General features: G+C 45.6%; 1 protein-coding gene across 1 annotated transcript in view; it reads left to right on the forward strand.

Moving 5' to 3' along the window:
- Positions 1–12356, forward strand: part of pstpip2 (proline-serine-threonine phosphatase interacting protein 2) — a 113108-nt gene that overhangs the window by 70857 nt on the left and 29895 nt on the right. The window contains exons 6-7 of the mRNA XM_033034370.1: positions 8848–8910; positions 12053–12151. Coding sequence (XP_032890261.1) covers positions 8848–8910; positions 12053–12151 — 162 coding nt within the window. The remainder of the gene's footprint in view (positions 1–8847; positions 8911–12052; positions 12152–12356) is intronic.

Raw genomic sequence — 12356 nt, forward strand, 5'->3', positions numbered from 1 at the left:
TTGTGTGAAAATTAAGTGATTGGTGAATACAGGCGAGGGTTTTGTTTTGATAGGCAGATGGTTGGATAAAGACTAATAAATGAAAAAAAATCAGGTGGTGTGGGACAAAAGGATTGAAGAGTTGAGAATTGTGAAGCCAGAGAAAGGAATGTAGATGGAGGGGAGAAATGGGTACAAGTTCAGGTGGGGCACAAGGGAGGGGGTGGGGGGGGGGGGGGGGGGGAATTGTTAGAGGCCACTTCAAAATCAGAGCGTTTAATGTTAGTACTGTTGGGTTGTAAGCTACTAAGGTGGAATTTGAGGTGCTGTTCTGTCTGTTTGCATGTTTAAGTTCAAATTCAAGATCGGAAGTGGCGGCGCTGTTGAACAGCAGCGGCTCGCCTGCAGTCCGTCTGTTTTTACTTTTGTTGTTGTTTTTTTTGTCTTGTTTTAGTTAAATTTTATTTTATTAGGTTGTGTTATGTGTGGGGGGGGGGTGAAACATGTTTTTTAGTCTCTTCCTTCGGGGGAATGCGACTTTTTCTGGTCGTATCCCCCTTCTCTGCCTCCGTCTGCGCTGAGGCCCAATGGCGGAGCTGGCGGTCTCCAACTGCAACCGACCTCGAGGCTCCGGAGTCAGAGCCAGCCAGGACTAGGCTGGCCGACTTCGGGGCTGAGGCAGCGGCGGCCCCACTCGGAGTTGAGGCTGCGGGACTCGGAGCTGATGCAGCGGTGGCCCGACTCGCTGAGGCAGCGTTCCAGCTTTCGGCAGCGGCCCGACTCGGAGCTGAGGCTGCGTTCCGGCAGCGGCCCGACTCGGAGCTGAGGCTGAGGGACTCGGAGCTGAGGCGGCGGGACTTGAAGCTGTGGTGGCGGCCCGACTCGCTGAGGTGGTGTTCCGGCTTTCGGCAGCGGCCCGACTCGGAGCTGAGGCAGCGGCGACATCACTTCGGAGGTCCGCTGGACTGGAGGGCGACATCTTCGGCCTGGATCCGCCTCAGCGCAGAGGGAGTACAAGGAGGGAAGAGACAGAGACTAAGACTTTTGCCTCCATCACAATGAGGAGGTGCCTGGGGAACTCACTGTGGTGGATGTTAATGTTTGTTTATTGTGTGTTTTGTTATTTATTATTATATGCAGACAACAAAATTTCGTTCAGACCGAAAGTACTGAATGACAATAAAGGAATCTAATCTAATCTAATCTAATTTATTCAAATTTATTTGTCACATGCACCATAAGGCGCAGTGAAATGTAATTTACCATGCAGCGTTACAATTTAAAAAATGACATAATACACAACATAATTCAACACAGACATCCACCACAGCATTCTTCACAGTGGTGGAAGGTAATACAGTGAACACAGTCCTCCTCCTCCTCCTCCCTTCTTCACCCGTGGTCGGGGCCCTGAACCTCCGTGGTCGCCGGCACGGACGGCCTGATATTCAAGCCCTCTGGTCGGGATGGTCGGAACGCCGACGTCGGGACAGGTCAAGCACATCCCGCGTCCCAAATCGGCCACCTCCTTACCGGAGACCGTGGCTTCCAGATGTTGTGGGCCGCAGGCCAGCGGTCGGAGCTCTTCTCCGGCGACCCCCGGCGAGAGATCGCACGTTCCACGATGGAAGGTCCGCTCCACGCTTGCTGCCAAAAGCTCCACAGACTGAGGCTCCAAGATGTTGTAGGCCGCAGGCCAGCCGTCGGAGCACTTCCAGCGACCCCCGGCAAGAGGGTCCGCGATGTTAAATCCATGGGTCCCCTCCATGGCCTCACTCTGGCAATGGACGAGACCCAGGACAGAAAGGTCAGCGTGGGAATGGGAAGTGGAGTTAAATGGTTAACAACCAGATGATACTGTGGGCCTTGGTGGCCTCGTCTACTGCATACGGTGTTCTTGATTCTGGCTTCCTGAAAGTAGGAGAGATTAAGTACCGACTCGGCAACCGTTTCGCTGAATGCGCTCGATCTGCTCAGATCTACTGGATCTCCTGGTTGCTAACCATTTTAGGTGAGTCACCCAGATCCCTTCATACTTTCCTTTTTCAAAGCTGTTGACTTTGTCTGATTACTCAGAATGGTTTTTAAGTGCCCTGCTGTAATGTCTTTAATGAAGCTCCCAACATTTTGCCTATGACGGATGTTAAAGCTTAATAGCCTGTAGCTACTGCCTGCTCTTTGTCGTCTCCCTTTTTGAATAAAGGAACTATATTTGCTGATGGATCTTGAAAAATTTGGGCGATTAAACCAATGCATCAACAATCACATTGGCTTCTGTAAAGATTTAAATTACTGAGCAATTTAGGGCCTCATATCTGAGGAAGGTTGTATTGGTGTTGGAGAGGGTCCAGAGGAGCTTTACAAGAATGATCCCAGGAATGATTGGGTTAACATATGATGAGTGTTTGAAGGCACTGGGCCTGAACTCGCTGGACTTTAGAAAGATGAGGGGGGGACCTCATCAAAACTCACTGAATAGTGAAAGGCCCGGATAGAGTGAATGTGGAGAGGATGTTTCCACTAGTGGTAGAGTCTAGGAACAGAAGCCATAGCCTCAGAATAAAAGGGCGTACCTTTATAAAGATGAGGAGGAATTTGTTTTGTCAGAGGGTGGGGAATCTGTGGAATTCATTGCCACAGATGGCTGTGGAGGCTAAGTCAATGGATACGTGTTTCCAAGATAGTGCCCAACCCAGGCGACTATTTGTGTGCTAGAAATAGGAGAAGATCTGCAATCACATATTACAATCGCTCCACACTTTAAAATCTCTACTCCTACAGCAACTTTTCTTAGTTTAACTATGATACTTTGCACTAAACGTTATTCCCTTATCATGTATCTGTACACTGAACGGTTCACTTGTAGTCATGTATAATCCTTCCGCTGGCTGGTTCGCACGCAACAAAAGCTTTTCACTGTAGCTTTACACGTGGCTAAACTAATTTTTAAGATGTGGATTGACAAATTTTTGATTAGTACGTGTGTCATGGGATGGGGTTGAGAGGGAATGATAGATCAGCCATGATTGAATAGCGGTCTAGACTTGAGGTCCATCTGGCTGGAGACTTGTCAGCTCACAGCTCCAACAATTTACTGAGTAACTTGAGCCAACAGTGTTCAGACAATATGTGTATTCACCAGCAACCTGCTTGCATGTGCCGGAGGTGACAAGTTCACAACTGAGCAAATAAGTCACGTCAGACTGTTATGTGCTACACTATTTTTAATTTGGTCTGCTGTAATTTAGATTTGTCTTCCCCACTTGCTTTTTAAACGTGAGACGTGTCAGATTTCTGTAGGAGCGCACAATTATTGCCACAGTGAAGAGAGACAGACATACTCAATAAACAAAGGAAAAGCAAACACAAAGTTTATGAATTTAACATACAAGGACTGGAAATGAAAGTAAATTAATGTAAATAAGGTGAGAACGTAGGAAAGAAAGAAAGACTGGTTTAAAGGAGAGAATTGGAGATAAATGGAAAAAAATAAAGAAAATATGCAACATATTGCATTTTTTTTTAAGTTTCTGAGAAAATTTGGAGTGAATCTCTGTGCCTGTGATAGTTCATTCATGACACCAGAGAGGTTTCCGAGCAGTGGATTAAAATATTGAGAGCCTTAGTCTATAGGTTATCTGCCATTTGCCATTGATGTGGGCGTGGAGGTGGACACTGAGGTCTGATTTTCTAAGCCAATGGTGGAGTAGAGCATTGCGGACAACAACTTTGGTTTCCAATTGCAAATGCCCTTTGTTGAAATCTCTGTGTGGTTTGCCTGTATGTGTTGGAGAATGTGATTAGGTTCGCCATTATTTTGACAGCAAACTCTAGGCCATGCAAATTGTGGCGTCCCCAGCTTGTGTTTCAGTTTACTTCAGTGTACTGAGGTAGAGTGACAAGTTCAAATTTCCCCTTTCAACAGTGCAATCTAACTGGATGTGTGAATATACGCAAGGGGCCTAATGGTGGTCTCCTGTTGCTGTGGTTTCAGGAGTCCAGAGCGAGTCCAGAGCGCTTTATTAGATTAGATTAGATTAGATTCAACTTTATTGTCATTGCACAAATACAAGTACAGGTACAACAAAATGCAGTTTAGCATCTAACCAGAGTAGTAAAATGCTGGTTAAAACAATATATACAAATGAGGATATATTGATCTAGTACATAGGCAAATAAATATATACAGATAAAAGATAGCAAGCGCCGGGCCTGTGAGTTCAGCAGGGTAATGGTATTTTGGAAGAAGCTGTTCCTCAGCCTGCTGGTGCGAGACCTGAGGCTCCTGTACCGCCTCCCTGATGGAAGGAGGGCAAATAGCCCATGGTTGGGGTGTGAGGGGTCCTTAATGATTTTGCCAGCCCGTCTCAGACACCGTGTGCGGTGGAGGGCAGCCATGGCAGGGAGCGGGGCACCGATGATGAGCGGTTTTCACCACCCGTTGTAGTGCCTTCCTGTCAGCTGTGGTGCAGCTGCTGTACCATACCGTGAAACAGGTGGTCAGGATGCTTTCGATGGTACAGCGGTAGAAGTTGGACAGGATCTGGGGGGACAGGTGAACTTTCTTAAGCCTCCTCAGAAAGTAGAGGCGCTGCTGCGCCTTTTTAATCAGTTTGGCGGTGTTGAGGGACCAGGACAGACCCTCAGAGATGTGTACCCCGAGGAATTTGTAGTTGGAGACGCGCTCCACCTCAGTCCCGTTTATCGTCATTTGCCCCGAAACAGAACAATGAAATGCTTACTTGCAGCGGCACAACAGATATGTAGACATTCTACTCTGCAACTACCATAATACATGCACACACAAAAAGTTCTATATATAATGAATATGTGTATGTGTGTACGTCCGTCCATCCCCAGATCTATGTAATTCAGAGCTTATTTGGAGGTTGTAGTGTTTATTAGCCTGATGGTTGCAGAGAAGAAGCTGCTGCTGAACCTGGACGTTACAGTTTTCAGATTCCTGTACTTTCTTCCCAACAGCAGGAGTGAAATGAGAGTGTGGTCAGAGTGGTGTGGGTCTCTGATGATCAGTGGCGGACTGGCCAGGGTGTCAGCTTGCCCGATGGCAAGTGGGCCCCTGATGAAGTGGGCCCCCTATATCGTGGGCCCCTGATGAAGTGGGCCCCCTTTGTCTCCTGGCAACCAATATTTTTAGACCCAGTCCACCACTGCTGATGATGCTGGCTGCCTTTTTGTAGATCCATTCGATGGTGGGGATATCAATACAGGTATTGATGTGTCCACCATCGAAGGTGTTTACCACTCTTCAGATCCTCTTGGTTGTTCCTGGGCGTCGAACCAGGCCGTGATGTAACCAGTCAATGTGCTCTCTACAGGTGTACGGCTGTAGAAGCTGCCGAGCCAGCGACTGTATGTGTCTCTCCAGCTGATCTGGGATTGCTGAATGCTGATCTTGCTGAGCAGTATGTTTGCTTAGATCAGGGGCCCTGAGCACAAACACATCCAAAATCACAAAAGAAGCACGTAGGTTTGCGGATAAAGTGACTGATTCGGGTTCCATAGCAAAGGGAGAAGTTGACAAATATCGTGTACTTATGACAGTAATGGAGAAGCATAACCTTCTCAAACCCTGTGGCCCAGGGATACTTAATTAGTTGCTTTCTTCTTTCGATGGGGAACAGTGTTTTGGCTGTTGAATACCAATGAAAAATCCATGAGTAACCCTCTCATTACTCGAGGCATTCCAAGTAATGTGGTCACTGGGAGAACGTACAGACAGCACCCATGGTGAGGATCAAACCCGGGTCTCTGATACTGTATGGCACCGACTCTACCACCGTGCCACCGTGCTGCCCCAATTTATTAGTGTTTTGAATATCCATTACTGACAGCACTGAAGAAACCTGGAGAGAATACATAGCTGTCGCAGTGCAAGGAAGTTCTACAGGTGTATGTTAGCAAGCACATTGACTATGCAGGAAACTTGGCACAAATTCTTGCTCTCTGTGCTGTTGCCTACCTTTCTACTGGACACCAGCCATGAATCTTTGCCCATTGCTGGCACTGCCACAGCAATGGAACAGCTCCGTGCAGAGTGAACCATTGTACACTGTGCAGTAGCTCCCAGTGGAGGCTGGTGTTGGTGGCTCGGGCGGGTGGTGCGTCACTCCGCACAGGGCTCAGGGCTGCAGAAAACTGGGCATCTTTGTGGACCCTCAGCAGCAGCAGAAATATACTGTAACCTCCTCATGGTCCAGTGCATCTCTCACTCCACCATTGCTGAGTAAAGGGTGAGTCAAACCATTGGGTCGCATCTCAGCTTGGTTTGGGAATAGACCCAAGAAATCTCAAGAGAGTAGTACATCTTGCCCAGTCTATCACAGTTACCCAGACTAGACTCCCCACCATTGTCTCCATCAACACTTCAGGCTGCCTCGGAGAAGCAGCCAACGTAATGAAAGACTTGTCCCACCCCGAGCATTTCTTCTTCCTGCACCTGGCAGAAGGTACAGAAGCTTAATGCCCCTGTCCCACTTAAGAAACCTGAACGGAAACCTCTGGAGACTTTGCGCCCCACCCAAGGTTTCTGTGCGGTTCCCGGAGGTTGCAGGTGGTTGCCGGAGGTTGCAGGTAGTGGAAGCAGGTAGGGAGACTGACAAAATCCTCCGGGAACCGCACGGAAACCTTGGGTGGGGCTCAAAGTCTCCAGAGGTTTCCGTTCAGGTTTCCTAAGTGGGACAGGAGCATAACAACACGCACCACCAGACTCGGACTTTTTTAACAGTCCTTCCATAAGCTAGGCTACTGTCCAATTCATCTCTACCCCATTGTGTCGACATAGCACATTGTCTGTGGAACTGATGCATTACAATGCTGGGAACTTTGTGCACTCTGTATCTTCCCCTTGGCTCTATCTATTGTCCTTGAGTTTGACGATCGCATTTATGTATGGTATATCTGATCTTGTTGGGTGGCAATTAAAACAAAGTTTTTCACTGTACCCTGTTGCACATAACAAAAATAAACCCAAACTGGAATAACAAAAGGCACAGCCATAAATAATGAGTCCGGTGAAGCTACATCAAGGATTACGTGTATACTGAACAACGAAAACAGTGTATAATGGCAGAGCTCGGTGATCTAACCTCCAGCGCTTTGGGGTCAATGCAAATTGGCTTAAAATGCGCTATATAAATAAAGTTTACTTACTTACTTACTTACTTACTTACAGTGAAACAGATCAATGCTATGTAATGTTGCCAAAACTGGTTGTTAATTAACAGAAGGCAAAGACTTAAATAAAATACCTTTTCCCAGGATTGAAATAACAAATACTTGTGCACGTAGTTTTACGGAGAGGGCCAATGTTTAAAGGAGATATGCGTGGCAAGCTTTTCCACACAGAGGGTGGTGAGTGCCTGGACCATGCTGCTGGATGGCAGTGAAGGCAGATACGATAGTTGCATTTAACAAACTTTTAGATATGCACAAAAATGTGTATTGAATGGTAAGACATGGATTATATGCAGGTTGATAAGAACATAGAACAGTAGAAAATGCTTGTGCTGACCGTGATGCCTAGCTGAACTGATCTCTTCTACCTGCACATGGTCCTTATCCCTTGATTCCCTGCATTTCCATGTTTACTTCTGCAAAAGCCTCTTGAATGCCACTATTGTGTCTGTTCGTTGGTCGGCATCATGTTCGGCACAGACATTATGGGCTGAAGGGCCTATTCCTGTGCTGTAATATTCTGTGTTCAAAGGACGTCTTCATGGTTAGTGATGACGGGGTCCAGATAATGAAGGTTGAAGGGAAGGCTGAGTTACTCGCAACCACGTTCAGTCAGAACTGTAACTGATGATCAATCTCACATCCATGTACCCACCTAAAAGACTCTTAACAACCACTATTGCATCTGCCTCCACCACCACCAACCCTGGGCGTACATTTCAGGCACCCACCACCCTCTGTGTGTAAGAAAAAATCTTTCCCCGCACATTTCATTGCAACCTTGCCCTTCTCATCTTAAAGCAATGGCCACTTGCCTTTGATATTTCCACCCTGGGGGAACAAGGCTCTGATTGTCTACCCTGTCTGTGCCTCTCATAATTTTCTATATTTAAAATTATGAAAAGGTTAATAATGAGAGTGTTCACTGATGACTGTGCAAGGCTCAATTCTATACACAGCTCCTCAGTAAATGAAGCAGCCCATGCCTACGTGTAGCAAAATCCAGTGAACATCCAAGAATGGGTTGATAAAGTGGCAAATAATATTTGTTCCATGAAAGTGCGTGGAAATAACTCTATGCAACAAGAAAGAGTCTAATTGCCTACGCTATGCATTTCAAAGTCATTATCTTTGCCAACTTTCCTACTATCAATATCCTGGGGCACCACCATTACCCAGAAATTCAACTGGACCAAGATATTGTAGCTACAAGTGCAGGTCATAGGCAATGGGGACCCAGCATGGGGGGACTGCCGCGAGGAAGGGGGGAAGAGCAATAGACAATGGAAGAGCCGGCGTGAGGGGACCGCCATGGTGAGGGGGGGAGGAGAACAAAGGGGGAACTGGCATGGGGAGGGGGAGGGGGGGGGGGCTAAGATTTGTAACTTTGTACCTTGCATGCCTTGGCAAGGTTTGCAAGCAAAGAATTTCACTGTGACTTGTCACATGTGACAAAGTATTCAATTCAATTCAAAGCTCTCAACCATTTCCACAGTGGCACCATCGATGCTGATTGAAGCTTATTCCCGAGGTTATTAATGCTGGAAGGCATTAATTGATTAAAAGTTTATAATTATGCAATGCCTCGATTAAAAACTTTTAAGTTTATAATTATAAGTGTATAATAGTTATAAGTTCCTTCCAGTTATGCTGTTTCTTTTGTCTTTTCAGATTGAACATTCCATGGAAAATTTGCACAAACAGAAGACAATGTGCTACAAGAAAACAATGGATGTAAGACCTTCCTGTTTGGTTTTTAATTGGCTTTCCTGAAAGAATTTGAGCTTGTCCCTTATTGTTAAGTCCATACCATTACACTTTGTGAATATTTGATAATTTAGAAAATGCTTCAAAAACTGAAAGGCCCGTAATCATCTGACAATAGACAATAGGTGCAGGAGGAGGCCATTCGGCCCTTCGAGCCAGCACCGCCATTCATTATGATCATGGTTGATCATCCCAAATCAGTACCCCGTTCCTGCCTTCTCCCCATATCCCCTGACTCCGCTATCTTTAAGAGCCCTAACTAGCTCTCTCTTGAAAGTATCCAGAGAACCTGCCTCCACTGACCTTTGAGGCAGAGAATTCCACAGACTCTCAACTCTCTGTGTGAAATAGTGTTTCCTCATCTCCATTCTAAATGGCTTACCCCTTATTCTTAAGCTGTGGCCCCTGGTTCTGGACTCCCCCAACATCGGGAACATGTTTCCTGCCTCTAGCATGTCCAAACCCTTAATAATCTTATATGTTTCAATAAGATATCCTCTCATCCTTCTCAACTCCATAGTATACAAACCCAGCCGCTCCATTATCTCAGCATATGACAGTCCCGCCATCCTGGGAATTAACCTTGTAAACCTACACTGCACTCCCTCAATAGCAAGAACGTCCTTCCTCAAATTAGGGGACTAAAACTGCACACAATACTCCAGATGTAGTCTCACTAGGGCCCTGTACAATTGCAGAAGGACCTCTTTGCTCCTATACTCAACTCCTCTTGTTATGGAGGCCAACATGCCATTCACTTTCTTCACTGCCTGCTGTACCTGCATGCTTACTTTCATTGACTGATGAACATGGACCCCCAGATCCCGTTGTACTTCCCCTTTTCCCAACTTGACACCATTTAGATAATAATCTGTCTTCCTGTTTTTGCTACCAAAGTGGATAACCTCACATTTATCCACATTAAACTGCATCTGCCATGCATCTGCCCACTTACCCAACCTGTCCAAGTCACCCTGCATTCTCATAGCATCCTCCTCACAGTTAACACTGCCACTCAGCTTTGTGTCATCTGCAAATTTGCTAATGTTACTTTGATTCCCTTCATCTAAATCATTGATGTATATTGTAAATAACTGTGGTCCCAGCACCGAGTCTTGCGGTACCCCACTAGTCACTGCCGACCATTCTGAAAGGGACCCGTTAATCCCTCCTCTTTGTTTCCTGTCTGCCAAGCAATTTTCTATCCATATCAGCACTCTACCCCCAATACCATCTGCCCTAATTTTGTCCACTAATCTCCTATGTGGGACTTTATCAAATGCCTTCTGAAAGTCCAGGTACACTACATCCACTGGCTCTCCCTTGTCTATTTTCCCAGTTACATCCTCAAAAAACTCCAGAAAATTAGTCAAGCATGATTTCCCCTTCATGAGAAAAACAGAAATCATGTTTCTGATCAATGACTTTTCATCATAATTTTGAATAGTTGGAGATAAATAAGTTGTAGGATGCAGGGAAAGTGGGGTAGTAAGATGCAGGGGAGGTGAGAGGACGAGGGAAGGGAACAAAAGGTCTACATTAGTTTAGTTTAGTTTAATTTAGAGATACAGCTTGCAAACACACTGACCAGCGTACACTAGCACTAACCCCGTACACTAGCACTAACCCACATGCTAGGGACAAATAAAATGTTTTACTGAAGCCAAATTAACCTCCACAACCTGTACGTCTTTGGTGTGTGGGAGGAAACCGGGACACCCGGAATAAATCCATGCAGTCACGGGGAGAACGTACAAACTCCGTACAGACAGCACCCGTGGTCAGGATCAAACGTGGGTCTCTAGCGCTGTAAGGCAGCAACTCTCTCTGCGCCACCGTGCTGCCATAAAAACAGAAAGTGTTGGAAACACTCAGCAGGTCAGGCAGCATCTGTGGATGAGTTATGGACCAAAGATCTTTCTGCGAGATATTGGCAGTGGAGAATAAGCGATGAAAAAGGTGATATTGGAAGGCTAACAAAAGCCTAAAGGCGGGAAATTGCAGATCAGTTAATTGAAATTACCAAAGAAATGAGGAAGCAATGTTGTAATCTAAAATTTTAAAAAATATTTTCAGGTTAACCTTATACATGGAATATCTTTTTTGAACGCAGACATGTAATAACAGTGTGCATTTATATTGCATCTTCAGCAGTATATCCCATGTCCTTACAAAGAGCATCATGGGTATGCTTTCAAACAAATCTGCAAGTTAAAAAAATCTTGACCCCATACATCTTCTTTAAACATTGCCCCTCTCACCTTAAAGCTTTGCCCCCTCTTGACTTTGGCATTTCCACCATGGGGGGAAAAGGTTCTGACTGTCTATCTGTGCTTCTTATAATTTTATATACTTCTATCGGGTCTCCCCTCAGCTCATGATGCTCCAGAGAAAACAATCCATGTTTGTCCAACCTATTCTTATAGCTCGTCTCCTCTAATCCGGGCAGCATTTTGGTAAACATCTGCACTCTCTCCAAAGATTCCACATCCTTCCTGTAACGGGTTAACGAGAACTGCACACAATACTGTAATTGCGGCCTGACCAAAGTCCTATAAAGCTGTTACATGACTTCCTGCCTCTTATATGCAGGGCCATCCTATGAAGGCAAGCATACCATATGCCTTCTTTACCACTATATGTATTTGTCTTGTCACTTTCAGGGGGCTATGCCCTTGAGTTGATTTTAGTTCATTGTCACGTGTACCAAGGCACAGTTAAAAGCTTTTGTTGCGTGCTAACCAGTCAGTGGGAAGCCATACATGATTACAATCGAGCCGTTCACAGTGCACAGATACACGATAAAGGGAATAACTTGAATTAAGTAAGAAATGTTGCTGTCGGAGTAGAGATTTAAAAGATGAATTGTTATACGTGATTGCAGCTCAACTTCTCTGAGCAGCACGCAAAGAGTCGCCTGGGTTGAGCGCCATCTCAGATCGAAACCCAAGATTTGGACTTGGACTTGGAGCCCAAGATCGCACTTAACAATCATGCTTATCATTAATGCTGCACTCTACATTCAACCACCCAAAGTAAAACACTTCACACTTGCTTGGGCTAAACTCCCATCATTGTTAATTAAGTTTTTCATTTTCATTCACTGCAGTCCAAAAAGACGTACGAGCAGAAATGCAAAGAAAAGGATGAGGTTGAACAGATGTTAAATCGAAGCGCTGGCGTCAGTAACTCCAAACAGCAGGAGAAAGTAAGAACGTTTCTCAACAGCTTCTGAAACGTCCTGTTTCACAACATTTCTGCTGAATGAACGGATGCATTTTGGGTTCAGCTGGCTCTTTTTTTCACCAATTCCTTGACTTGGTTTTCTGTGCAGTGATATTCGGTCTATGCGTGACTGGCTTTGTATTCGGCTCATGTGGAGCCACAAAACCAAAGGAAGCGAGGTTCTGGTG

The sequence above is a fragment of the Amblyraja radiata genome, chromosome 1 (assembly GCF_010909765.2).
Source record: "Amblyraja radiata isolate CabotCenter1 chromosome 1, sAmbRad1.1.pri, whole genome shotgun sequence".
Classification (NCBI taxonomy): domain Eukaryota; kingdom Metazoa; phylum Chordata; class Chondrichthyes; order Rajiformes; family Rajidae; genus Amblyraja; species Amblyraja radiata.